Source organism: Vulpes vulpes, chromosome 6, assembly GCF_048418805.1.
Source record: "Vulpes vulpes isolate BD-2025 chromosome 6, VulVul3, whole genome shotgun sequence".
In the NCBI taxonomy this organism is placed as follows: Eukaryota; Metazoa; Chordata; class Mammalia; order Carnivora; family Canidae; genus Vulpes; species Vulpes vulpes.
Window position 1 is genome coordinate 120274051 of NC_132785.1, and position 13451 is coordinate 120287501.

Consider the following 13451-nt stretch of genomic DNA (forward strand, 5'->3'; position numbering starts at 1 on the left):
TTTTCTCTCTTTACTCCAGTGCACCCTATAAATATTACCATTTTCTAGATCTGTCGTGAAGTAAAACAGAATAGCTTGCACAGCCCATAGCACCTGCGTTGTTGTGTTTTTTTTTTTTTTTAACTCCAAATAATTGTAATGTTTGGGTAGGATTGCCACCTAGACTTCTAAAATTTCATTACAACATTTTTTTATTAGTATAAAATTGCAAGAGATCTAAAGTCCATTGACATAAAATGATAAATCAATTGTATATTAATACTATTTGAGCAGTAAAAAACTTAGATTTCTCTCTTTCCATTTGTAGATTGGGCTTTCTGAGTATATTTGTCCTTTTCTTGACCTGGAGTTTTGATAATTCTCCTTGAAACAAATGGCTGATAGTACTTTTATTTTTGTCTGATAGTACTTCTGAAATGAACCTTTCTGCCTACTTAGAAATATGAATATTTAAAGTATTAAATCTGAAAGAAATTTTTTTTTGGTGGGGTTAAGAGTTCTTGATAAATGGCTTTTGCTTCCTAGTGTGGTGGTTTTTTGTTTTTTGTTTTTTTTTTTTGTCCTACACCTCACCTTCATAATCATTGTGTAGGAGCGTATGAGGATAAAACAGTGAATGAAGTTGAAATTGTTTAAATTTACGATTAGATTTTTTAAATGTGGAGTTTTTGGGTGATTTTAGTTTATTTGCTGTTGCTACAAATTCGTTACCTGAGATAATAGAAATCTGTCTTTACTGAGGATAAGATATTCTCTTGAGAAATGAATATCAGTTTAATCATAGACAAACAAAACTAGATAAAACACAATTGTTATTCTTGAATATCCTTATACCTTCTGGAAGCTTCTCTGAAATTAATGAGCATTATTCAAAAAATCAAAAGGAAATGAATACACTCTCAAGTTTGAACTGTAATTCAGAATATCTGGTTTTATAAGTACTTGTTAGTTGTTCCTAATTCCCATCCTTTTAGTAATTGAAATACCTATGGAATGAAGAGGAAAAAAGCTATACTTTCTTGTCCAATATAATTCTAGTAGAGCTGAGATACTAATTTTTAGAGCTATATGTATATTTTCAAGTACATTAACTTTTAAGTGGAAGACAGTATTGAGGAAAACAAAAAAGTTTTTATATACTTTTCCTTTTAACTAGATGAAGAACTTCCTGATTACATTATGGTGATGGTGGCCAACAAGAAAAGTCAGGACCAAATGACAGAGGACCTGTCCCTGTTTCTAGGGAACAACACAATTCGATTCACCGTATGGTACGTTTCTGAATTTTTACCCCTTAGACCAAAGTTTGGCACAAGTCAGAGTAGGTATTCTGTTTGAAAAGAGATTCTTGACCAGAGAGGCAGATTCACTGAGGTGAGGAAGATAGTGAGCCATGAGAGCACAGCTTCTGAGCTAGGCTGCTGAGGTTGAATCCTGGATCTGCCTCTTGCCTTGGTTCTTCCATTTGTAAAATGGGATTAATAAATTCTCTTTATAGGACTGTTGTAAGGATTAAATGAAATAATACGTGTAACATACCTGTGCCTGGCCCATAGTAAGTCCCTAGTCTGTGTTAACTGTGTAGTTTTTATGTTTCTTTTGGAAACTTTGGCATATTATTTCTTTCCCCCAACCAGAACCAGTTCATGTGTTTTGAGGGCTGAGTTGACTTCCTATGTTGCTTTCTGCAGCAGTTAACTTTTAGGGGGCAGAGTTTTTGGACAAAATTTCAAATCATTTTTAAAAGTTTGGAACTTCCTGAACTTTAGAATTTTAAAAAGACGATTTTATGTTCAAATACAATCCATGTTATAATTTTTCGTGTTCTTTTTCAAACCGTACATGCCTTTATTTGGGAATACCTGACTACAAGGATAAGATTCAATTTATGAAGGCAGGTTTGAGGTAGAGTGCGGGTCTGGGGAAGGTAATGATGTGGCTGAGAAGAGATCAGGAAGTACTTCTATAAGCACCCTCCTTCTGGGAACCACCAGTTAGAGCACAAGTTGATAATGGAGCAAAGTTGAGTGAGCAGAGGGGCATGCTTGCTTTGAAAGGCAAGAGACTGGGAGAGGTGATAGAGGAGGCATTAAGGAGGGATATGAAAGTGGTTTAACTTCTTGCTCTTATTTATCTTTTTAAAGATTTTATTTATTTATTCATGACAAACAGAGATAGAGAGGTAGAGAATCAGGCTCCATGCAGAGAATGTGATGTGGGACTCGACCCCGGGTCTCCAGGATCATCACGCTCTGGGCTGAAGGTGGTGCTAAACCGCTGAGCCACCCGGGCTGCCCAACTTCTTGCTCTTAAACTAAAGTTTGTCTTGAAGGTGTTTTTGCCCCTGTGGGCTACCATGTGCTTTAAAAGTCTTGTAAAGTTTTCTTGAAATACCACAAAGAATTTTCTGTTTATATTACACAGTATTCTATGACATTCAGTGCAGTGGTTGATCTCAGATGTTTTGGTACATCCACTACTATAGCGTGGGTCCCCTAACCCGCTCCTTACACTTAGTCCCCAGAATTTACAAAAAAAAAAAAAAAGAGAGACTGGTCCTTTTGACTGGAGAAGTTATCATGGGTACTTTTTTTTTTTTTTTCTTAAGTCTTCTGCAGTCCAGGTATTTGTTTTGTCTCATATACATGATTTACGACTTTTGGTTCAACTTTGGGATCGCTTTGGTTTGAGTCCCACTAACCATACTGTGGGAGATTGAGAGACCCTTTCTTAGATAGATAACTTGATGCTTGGGACAAATTTATTATATAAAGGACTAGGTGAATTTGAATTTAAAATCAAATTAATTCAACTTTCTTATCTTGCTATAAATTCCTTAAGGTGTGCTGATGCAAGTGATGGTGTATCTGTTTGGGAATTTTATTTCCCTTGTTAGGTGTTCATTGACACCACCCTGAAATGTATTATTATGATTGTTTGGAGTCCTGCAATAATTGTGTCCAAGGGACAGTAGCATGTGACTGGGTTCTGGGTGAAACATAATGAGATAGGTATTCTGGTATTATTTTTATGGAAGGTACCTGTTGAAGGTAATGAAGATGTACGATTTTTTATTGGTTTCTATAGTAGTCATGTAAGCCTTTTTTAAAAATGTGGCACTTCTTTAATTATTATAGTATTTGTTCATTAAGTACCATTTATCAATATTTATATCTGAAGATTCTGTAATGTCATCAGATTTCAAGTGACAGTTGAAATAAAATCTTTTCTAGATGAAGCTTTAATTTTTTCTTTTTTTTCTTTCAGGCTTCATGGTGTATTAGATAAACTTCGCTCTGTTACAACTGGTAAGAGTCATTAAAATGTTTGGGTTTGTGGAATTTACTATAGCATTTTCTTTCTAAATCTATTTATAGTGCTTTGGGAAAAAGTCCATAAATTTGAAAATAATAGGTTTTTGCACTTTCTTAGAAAGCATATAAATTATGAATTCAAGAGAAACAGATTTAACATAATTTATTTTTTCTAAAGATTTATTTATTTATTTATTCATGAGAAACACACACAGAGAAAGAGAGAGAGAGGCAGAGACACAGGCAGAGGGTGAAGCAGGCTCCATGCAAGGAGCCCGATGTGGGACTCCATCCTCGGTCTCCAGGATCACACCCTGGGCTGCAGGTGGCGCTAAACCGCTGCACCACTGGGGGTGCCCGATTTAACATAATTTAAAAATAATTTAAATAAGGGAAGGGAAATTCTGCAATTTATCCTAAGGAAATAATTGTAAATGTAAAGTGATTTAGCTTCAAGGATGTCTTAATATTTTATTTATTTACTTAGTTTTAAAGTTAGTTCATTTATTTGAAAAAAAGAGAGTGCATATACACAAGCATGTGAGGGGAGTGCCCAGGGAGAGAGAGAGGATCTCAAGTAGACTCCATGGTGAGCACAGAGCCTGACATAGGGCTCCATCCTAGTGCCCATGAGATCACCACATGAGCTGAAATCACAAATCAGTCACTCAATTGACTGAGCCACCCAGGGGCCCCAAGGATGTTTAAATATTTTATAATGGAAAATTACTTAAAAGTTCAGTAATAATAAATTGAATTATTATATTAGCTACATAAGGAGTAATATTCAGCCATTAAAAATGTTATGGAAGAACACATAATGTTTTTAAATTGGTGATAAAGAGGGGGAAGGTTCAAAGTAATAAAAATAGCTTAAAAGGATCATGTGTTTTTCTTTCCAGACCCTTCTAGTCTAAAGTCTTCTGATACCAACATCTTCGATAATAACGTGTCTTCAAACAAGAGCAGTTTCAGTCGGGGAGATGAGAGAAGGCATGAAGCTGCAGTGCCACCTCTTGCGGTTGCTAGCACTAGGCCTGAAAAACGAGACTCCAGGGTTTCTACTAGCTCACAGGAGCAGAAAACCACTAATGTCAGGTAAGAGTCCTATGTAGACCTGCTGTGCATAGATAGGTGTGTGTATGTGACCTTGACATTAGTTTTTATATCTTTAAATTTCTGTTTTCAGAAATTTGGGGGCATAATAAGGTGGTCATGAGCAAAGTTTTTGAATAAAATATGATAAGACCTAAGTATGATTATCTCTTACCTCATATAGTAAATCAAAATTTTTGTTTATGTATTTTTATTTTTTAAAGACTTTATTTATTTATTCATGAGAGACACAGAGATAGAGGCAGAGACAGAGGCAGAGACATAGGCAGAGGGAGAAGCAGGCTCCATGCAGGAAGCCTGATGTGGGACTTGATCCCGGGACTCTGGGCTCTTGCTCTGAGCCAAAGGCAGGCGCTAAACCGCTGCGCCACCCAGGGATCCCTAAATCAAAGTTTTTAAAAAGAATATAATTTTATTTTTTATTTTATTTTATTTTTTTTAAATTTTTTTAAAATTTTTTTTTAAATTTATTTATGATAGTCACAGAGAGAGAGAGAGAGAGAGGCAGAGACACAGGCAGAGGGAGAAGCAGGCTCCATGCACCGGGAGCCCGATGTGGGATTCGATCCCGGGTCTCCAGGATCGCGCCCTGGGCCAAAGGCAGGCGCCAAACCGCTGTGCCACCCAGGGATCCCAAGAATATAATTTTAAAGTAGTTTTTAATGGAATACATAAAGGGAGTGTCTAAACTTTTTCATTAAAATTTAAGTAAATTCTTTAAAGATACTGATCTAAGTTGGTTATAGTTTTGTGTGTGTGTGTGTTTTTAAATAGACAGACTTATGATGATGGAGCTGCAACCCGGTTAATGTCAACTGTGAAGCCTCTGAGGGAACCAGCACCCTCTGAAGATGTGATTGATATTAAGCCAGAACCAGATGATCTCATTGATGAAGACCTCAATTTTGTGCAGGAGAATCCCTTATCTCAGAAAAAACCTACAGTGACACTTACATATGGTTCTTCTCGCCCTTCTATTGAAATTTATCGACCACCTGCAAGTCGAAATGCAGATAGTGGTGCTCATTTAAACAGGTTGCAATTTCAGCAGCAGCAAAACAGTATTCATGCTGCCAAGCAACCTGATATACAGAACAGCCGGGTATATGAAACAGGACGTTTGTGTGAACCAGAAGTGCTTAACAGCTTAGAAGATACTTACAGTCCTTTCTTCAGAAACAACTCAGAAAAAATGAGTATTGAGGTTTGTATATACTTTTTTTTTCATTTTAAAAATTATTATTACTTTTTAAATTTTTATTTATGATAGTCACACACAGAGAGAGAGAGAGAGGCAGAGACATAGGCAGAGGGAGAAGCAGGCTCCATGCACCGGGAGCCCAACGTGGGATTCAATCCCGGGTCTCCAGGATTGCGCCCTGGGCCAAAGGCAGGCGCTAAACCACTGCGCCACCCAGGGATCCCTTAAAAATTATTTTTTAAAGTAAGCTACGTGCCCAACACGGGACTTGAACTTGCAACCTTGAAATCAAGAATCACGTGCTCTACTGACTGATTAGCCAGATGCCTCTGTATATACTTTTAAATTCTGGCTGGAAATTGGCACTTCCTAGTACTAAGTATATGTGAAATAACTAAACACATTTTTTAAAAATATTTTATTAAATTCATAAGAGACACAGAGGCAGAGGGAGAAGCAGGCTCCATGCAGGGAGCTCCATGAACTTAAACACATATTGCAAGTTAACTTTAATTTCTGTGCTACTCAACATACTACACCAGATTTTCCACTCCATGACTGCCTTCTACCAGTACTTTACATCTTGTTTTACTTTCCAGGATACCAACATTTGAGATAACTGTAACCTTACCTTATAATTTGGGGGGGATCTTAGGTCAATTTTAGATTTTCCATGAGAATTATTAGTAAACAACCAAATAATTACATTTTTTTAGTTTCCTCAACAGTGCTTTGTGCTCCTATTTATAAGTGAATGTAAAGCACTAGTTTTTATTTTAAAGATTGGCTATTAAGGATAATATATTTTTATAAGAAATCAGGAAATAGCTTGTGAATTCTTGATATGATTGACTTTTTCTTGGAAAAAAATATTGTGGTAGAACTTTGTTTTTTTTTTTTTGAGACTAGGTAAGCGTAAATTTATCTGATTGCAGGAAGAAAACTTTCGGAAGAGAAAGTTGCCTGTGGTAAGTTCAGTTGTTAAAGTAAAAAAGTTCAATCATGATGGAGAAGAGGAGGAGGAAGATGATGATTGTGGGTCTCGTACAGGAAGCATCTCCAGCAGTGTGTCAGTGCCAGCAAAGCCTGAAAGGAGGTACCTTGACCATTGTCTGTAAATTAATCTTTAATTGCCTGATGGAATTTTCTGGGTTTCTTGAAGAGGATATCATGAAAATAAAAATTTAATAACGTTCAAGACTTTCCTGTTGGCTTTTGAGACACAGATTATTGGGAGAGAAAATGATTAAAATTGGATAAGACTGCAGAGAATACTAAAATCTGTAATATGGGGGGCAGGGGTGATCCAGATTCATTATTTAAAAAGTTAAAAGGTTTTAGTCTAATTGACATTTCCTAAAAACTACAGCTAGTCTGTTCAAAACCAAAGAGAAGGCTGTAAGGGCCTAATAGATGGCTAGCATGTAAAGAACTCAAATCTAAAATTTAATCAAAATACCTTTAATTTTTTTAGACCTTCACTTCCACCTTCTAAACAAGCTAACAAGAATCTAATTTTGAAGGCTATATCTGAAGCTCAAGAATCTGTAACAAAAACAACTAACTATTCTACAGGTAATTTAAATGTATTATGTTTACATTAAGTGAGTAAAGATTTTATTTATTCATGAGAGAGAGAGAGAGAGAGAGGCAGAGACACAGGCAGAGGGAGAAGCAGGCTCTCCCTGCAGGGAACCCGATGTTGAACTCCATCCTGGAACCCTGGGATCGTGCCCTGACCCAAAGGCAGACACTCAGTCACTGAGCCACCCAGGCATCCCGAGTTTTCCCTTCCCTTCCCTTCCCTTCCCCTTCCCCTTCCCCTCCCCTCCCCTTTTCTTTTTTTTTTTTTTTTTTAATAATTATAGTTGGAGACTTCAGTATTTCTCTCTCTCTCTTTTTTTTTTTTTTTTTAAGATTTTATTTATTCATGAGAGAGACAGAGGCAGAGGGAGAAGCAGGTTCATGCAGGGAGCCTGATGTGGGACTCAATCCCAGGTCTCCAGGATCACGCCCTGGGCTGAAGGCAGCGCTAAACCACTGAGCCACCTGGACTGCCCTGTAGTCAACATTTGATAGGAACTTATGATATATAAAAAGGAGCACAATAGGATATTAAGAGGTCAGAGTTAGAAAAAGTTAGCTAGTGCATGAGTAGGTTGGCTTCTTTGCTTTCAGTGGAACTGATTAGTGGAATATAAGGCAGAGAATTGACACATTGGTTATGTTCCTACCCCAGTCCTAGTCGGAGTACTAAATTATTTTATGAGGGAATAAAAGAGGATTGCATGTTTTTAAAACATATAATCTGACCTTACAGAAAGCTTCTTCTGAAATGCGAACTAAATGATGGGTGCCAATGGGTGCCATATTGTCATTAGGTTTTGTACTCTGCCCCATGTGCTATAGTCATTGTAAAACTTTCTGATGATTGGGGCCCCTTGGGTGGCTTAGTTGGTTAAGTGTCTGCCTTTAGCTCAGGTCATGATTCCAGGGTCCTGGATCAAGCCCCACATCTCAACTCCCTCCTCAGTGGGGAGCCTGCTTCTTCCTCTCCCTCTCCCTCTGCTGTTTAGCTCTATCTCTCTGTTAAATAAATAAATAAATAAATAAATAAATAAATAAATAAATAAATAAATGCTTGTAAAAAAAACTCAAAAAAATAAAATTGCCCACTCTTAAATTTTTTTAAAAGATTATTTATTGTTTAAAGATTTATGTATTTATTCATGAGAGAGAGAGAGAGAGAGACACAGGCAGAGGGAGAAGCAGGCTCCTTGGAGGAAGCCCAGTGTGGGACTTGATCCCTGGACCCAGGATCACAGCCTGAGCTAAAGGCAGACGCCCAACCACTGAGCCACCCAGGCATCCCTAAAATTTTTTCTTGTATTTTTGCTATGGGTTTGATGACTGTTCTTTTAGCATTTTTCTACTTTTTCATTCTCTTTTGTATCTCTTTTTGTGATCCCTTCCAAAAGTGAAGTAAATTGTAAGTTATCACTTTTTGAACCTCACAGGTATCTCTCCTCTTGCTTTTCTCATTTCTGACTTAATCTTTTTTTTTTCATTTCTGACTTAATCTTGAACATAAAATTAAACAGGTTTTAGCTTATAAGTATTGTCAAGCAAAAGCCAAAAACTAGAGCTAATCTATTTACATTTCATTTTTTTGTCCACAATATTGAGTGTTTTACAATGATGAGACTTTTTAAAAAATATTTTATTTATTTATTCATTTAATTAATTAATTAATTATTATTTATTTATTCACGAGAGACACAGAGGCAGAGACACAGGCAGAGGGAGAAGCAGGCTTCCTATGGGGAGCCCATTGCGGCATTCAATCCCAGGACCCCAGGATTAAGGCCTGAGCCGAAGGCAGATGTCAACCACTGAGCCATCAACCACTGAGCCACGCACGTGCCCCACAATGATGAGAGTTGTAGAGAATTTTACTTGCTGAGTTTGAAATTTCCTGTTTTTATTTTTATTATTTTTTAATTTTAATTTTTATTTATTTAAGGATGGGGAGGGAGATGGATAAGCAGAGGCTGTACTGAACGCAGAGCCTAATGTGGGAGCGATCCTTAGATCATGACTTCAGCAGAAATGAAGAGTCAGATGCTTAACCAACTGAAACTCCCAGGAGCTCCCGTTTTTAGAATTATGGGAGATTCCCCAAGTAGTTTTGAGAAACATCATTGAAGTTCATTCTTGAACTTTATTATGTAAATTATAACTTGAAGTTATTACATGATCATGAAGCAAAATTTAAACTACATTTGGTTAAAAATAAACACATGTGTGGCAGTATATTTATGGCTTGTGGTTTAAAATATATAGATGAAGTCAGGTGTCTGTCTCTCTGGAATATTGGAAGAAAAAAGGTGTTATCTATGAACTGTTTCAAAATTTTCATATGTTCTAAACTCAAGGAGGCATTTATGTTTAATAGGACTTATTTACCGTTCAGTTTTGATGTATTACTGAATCTGCATTTCACATTTTTTTTCCTTTTAAAAAGTCTCACAGAAACAGACCCTTCCAGTTGCTCCCAGAACTCGAACTTCTCAAGAAGAATTGCTGGCAGAAATGGTCCAAGGGCAAAGCAGGACCCCCAGAATAAGTCCCCCCATTAAAGAAGAGGAAGCAAAGGGAGATAATATAGAAAAAAGCCAAGGTAATAATTTAAGTGATATGTCATTCTTTATTATACTTTTTTTATGAGGCATTAAATATTTGCCAGTGGGTGTGAAATGTTCTTTTTCTTTTTCTCTCTTTTTTTTTTTTTTTTAAAGATTTTATTTATTTATTCACGAAAGACACAGAGAAAGAAAGGCAGAGACGTAGGTAGAGAAAGAAGCAGGCTCTAGGCAAGGAGCCTCATGTGGGACTCGATCTGAGACCATGGATCATGCCCTGAGCCAGGGGCAGGTGCTCAACCGCTAAGCCACCCAGGCGTCCCAAAATGTTAGCTCTATGAGAAGAGTGCTTGTTAGGCCCAACAATAGAATGAGGAAGAATCATGAGGAAAGTCTGTGGCTACACATTTTAGAATTTTAAGTCTTTTTATTATGGAAATTTTCAGTGTTCTTAACAGTGGGAAGAATAGTGCAGTGAATTCCCAAGAACCCAGTTGCCTTAATAATTATGAGTATTTTGCTGTCTTAAGGAAGTTCTAGTTAGAGATACATAGATACTTCTTCTTCTTCTTCTTTTTTTTTTTTTTTTTTAAATTAATCCTATCCCTGTTCTCTTGAACTTGGATTGCATCTTTAAACCTCCTTTCTTAGCATCTTGTCTTTCACCTGCCAGGATCTGCCTTATTGTCCCAAGTGGCCCTACTTTATTCTTTTGTTCCTGACAAACTGCAGTTAGCCTTGAGCTGATCTTTCTGCTTCTTTTCTCTCAACCCCCACGACCCTCCCCATTTCCAGTACGCTTTCCTGTCTAAAGTGTGACTCTGATCATGTGACTCCTTGAGAGCATTATGTTTCCACTTCATGCACTGTCTGGGATTGATGCCGTCGGCGTGGTCTTTTGGCAGTTTGGATATCTGGTCTCTGGGCCCAGTCATTCTCCATTGCTCTTCAATCTCTTCTTCTGTTCCTGTCAGGAAAGGTCCTGGTTTTCTGTGTTTTCTACTGAGGTCTCCATTTAAAAACCCCACCCAAACTGAATGCTTGTCATGTTATTCTGACTTACATTTTCTAATGCTGGCATACATTTTTTCATTTCTCCCTGTGTTTTTGAAGCTGTTCCAGGTTCATTTCAAATTTGTTTCATAAAGCCCTAGTGATTCCATTCTATGTTTGTCTTTTCATTCTCTTTTTTAAAAATCCCATGTCAGCATTATATGCAATTCCAGTAAACGATGGACCTGAGAATAGGAAAATTCCAAAACAGCTGATAGGTACAAACTAGAAAGTATAGGTGGGCCAGTTTGTGAATAGCAATTGGAAAGCATTTGAGCTTCAGTAAGGATAAGAATTGCAGTGTATTAAAGCTCATCTAACAGGTTTAAATCCATGATCTCATATTTTTTACAAGTAAATCCTTAATTGGTCACTTTCTGTAAGATAATAGGTACTAATTCATTGTCTTGAAAACTGGATGAATAAAATCATTGAGCATTTATATTATCTTTCTGTTAAAGAATAGTGTCCCTGTGTAACCAAATAGTATAGGAGTTAGCATTTGTTTTTGTAAATAGTTTTATTGGAACCAAGCCATGCTCATTCATGCATGTATTGTCTATGGTTGCTTTTGTACTGTATCCCCAGAGTTGAATAGCTGCAGCAGACCATATAGCCCCCACAACTTGAAATAGAAAACATTTACAATCCTTTATGTAGTCAATGAGGAAAGATTTTTTTTTCATTATTGTTTTTTTTTGTTTGTAATAAACTGCCTAGCATGGAGCTTGAACACTTGACCCTGAGGTTGAGTCACAGTCTTCTGAGTGAATCAGCCAGGCACTACTTGGAAAACGTTTTTTTTTTTTTTTTTAAGATTTTATTTATTTATTCATGAGAGACACACAGAGAAAGGCAGAGACACAGGCAGATGGAGAAGCAGGTTCCATGCAGGGAGCCTGACATGGCACTGGATCCCAGGTCTCCCAAGATCACGCCCTGGGCTGAAGGTGGCGCCAAACTTCTGGGCCATTGGGCCTTCCCGGAAAACATTTTTTAAATTACTCCAGCTAATAAGTGAAAACAGAATGATAGAATTATAGCTTTTGGGGCTTTTTTTTTCCCCTCAGCTCAGTGAATGAATGAATCTTAGCACTAGATGATTGATGGCTACTTGAAAAGTGAAAAACAGCCATTTCATGCATCCAGATGAAAGAATAAAACTATCTTAGTCTTGCCAGAGGATTTGAACCTGAGTGATGAGTGAGGGCTCTGATTCAGCAGTCAACTTGCAGGAAGTTCAGAGGCCAGAGGAATATGTTGGTTGTCACATCATGAATGTACAACTGGCAAAGAACAGTCTCTGGCACTCCATGTAGGTCAGACAGCCTGGGAATTCTAAATTAAGAGACAAAATAACAAGGTGCAAGGTTAAACTATAATGTCTAGAGATACACACTTGTGTGAAAAAGCCACAAAGGAATTTTAAGTTACCAAAAAAGGCATAAATGGGGTCAGCCCGGGCGGCTCGGCGGTTTAGTGCTGCCTTTGGTCCAGGACGTGATCCTGGAGGCCCAGGATCGAGTCCCATGTCGGGCTCCCTGCATGGAGCCTGCCTCTCCCTCTGCCTGTGCCTCTGCCTCTCTCTCTGTGTGTGTCTCATTAATAAATAAATAAAATTTTAAAAAAAGGCATAAGTTATTTTATGCGAGGACTGATGGAGATGCAGAAAAGTTTCTGGGGTGGTTGGCACAGTTCTGTTTTCCTGACCTAGATGGTGGTTGCAAGGATGTTTTGCCTTATAAAATTCATTGAATTACTGTTTGTGTGGTTCTCTATATTACTATTTTGTTTTAAAGTAAAAGGTTAAAAATTTGAAATGGTAACAAGTACATCTGATGAGACTTACTATTCTCACTGAATTGATTTATTCGCAAGTGCAAAGTGACATTCTGCAAACAGTGGTTAATTACTGTGCTCACTCCCTGTTTTATATCTTTGTGACTCGTTTTTAAAAATCAAATACTCACACATGTATTGACATGAGTTGTTAGCGTTCTTTCATCTCTCTGGCCTCTGTATTTTTACGAGTCTACTGGCTCATGGTATTCATGCTATTTATGTTTTTTCTTGGCTTAGTCTGTCACCAGAAGTTTATTTTTGCTAATGTGTTCAAAGACTTAACAATAATTCTGGCTCTATTGATTCTCTTTTGATGTCTTGCTTTTCTGTTTCCTTGGTTTCTGGTATTTTTAATATATCCGTCTATATTTTTAATAATTAATTTAGCTCAGTTTATCCTGTCAAATGTAAGCATTTAAGCTGTAAATTTCTCTTGGTACCACTTCTGTTGCATATTACATATTTTGATGTAGAATGTTTTCATTATTAATCTAAGTATCTTTAATTTCTGCTATGATCTTTGTCTTTGACTTGAGTTATTTGGAAATGTTTGTAACTGACATATATGGAAGATTTGTTTTTGTCTTTTACTCTATTATGTACTCTTGACTTAATTGCATTGTGTCAGTGTGACCTGTGTAATACATGTATTTTGAAAATTGTTAAGACTTAAGACATCAGTTTTGCACATCTTCCATGTGCATAATTGTTGGATTGGGGATTTTGCATTTCTTAGATAAAGCTCTGTGGTTATGTTGTTCAAATCTTGACCTACCTTACTGA

The 13451-nt window shown here is 37.0% G+C and overlaps 1 protein-coding gene across 7 annotated transcripts in view; it reads left to right on the plus strand.

The window, feature by feature from the left end:
- The window catches only part of ZC3H14 (zinc finger CCCH-type containing 14), a 54090-nt gene that overhangs the window by 10255 nt on the left and 30384 nt on the right, over positions 1–13451 (plus strand). For 4 of the 7 annotated variants that reach the window (XM_072762203.1, XM_072762204.1, XM_072762206.1 and 1 more), the window contains 7 exons: positions 1157–1271; positions 3268–3308; positions 4217–4412; positions 5205–5634; positions 6567–6727; positions 7106–7206; positions 9656–9811. In XM_072762203.1, the coding sequence (XP_072618304.1) occupies positions 1157–1271; positions 3268–3308; positions 4217–4412; positions 5205–5634; positions 6567–6727; positions 7106–7206; positions 9656–9811 (1200 nt within the window). The remainder of the gene's footprint in view (positions 1–1156; positions 1272–3267; positions 3309–4216; positions 4413–5204; positions 5635–6566; positions 6728–7105; positions 7207–9655; positions 9812–13451) is intronic. The other 3 variants (XM_072762207.1, XM_072762209.1, XM_072762208.1) reach the window with 1 other exon arrangement.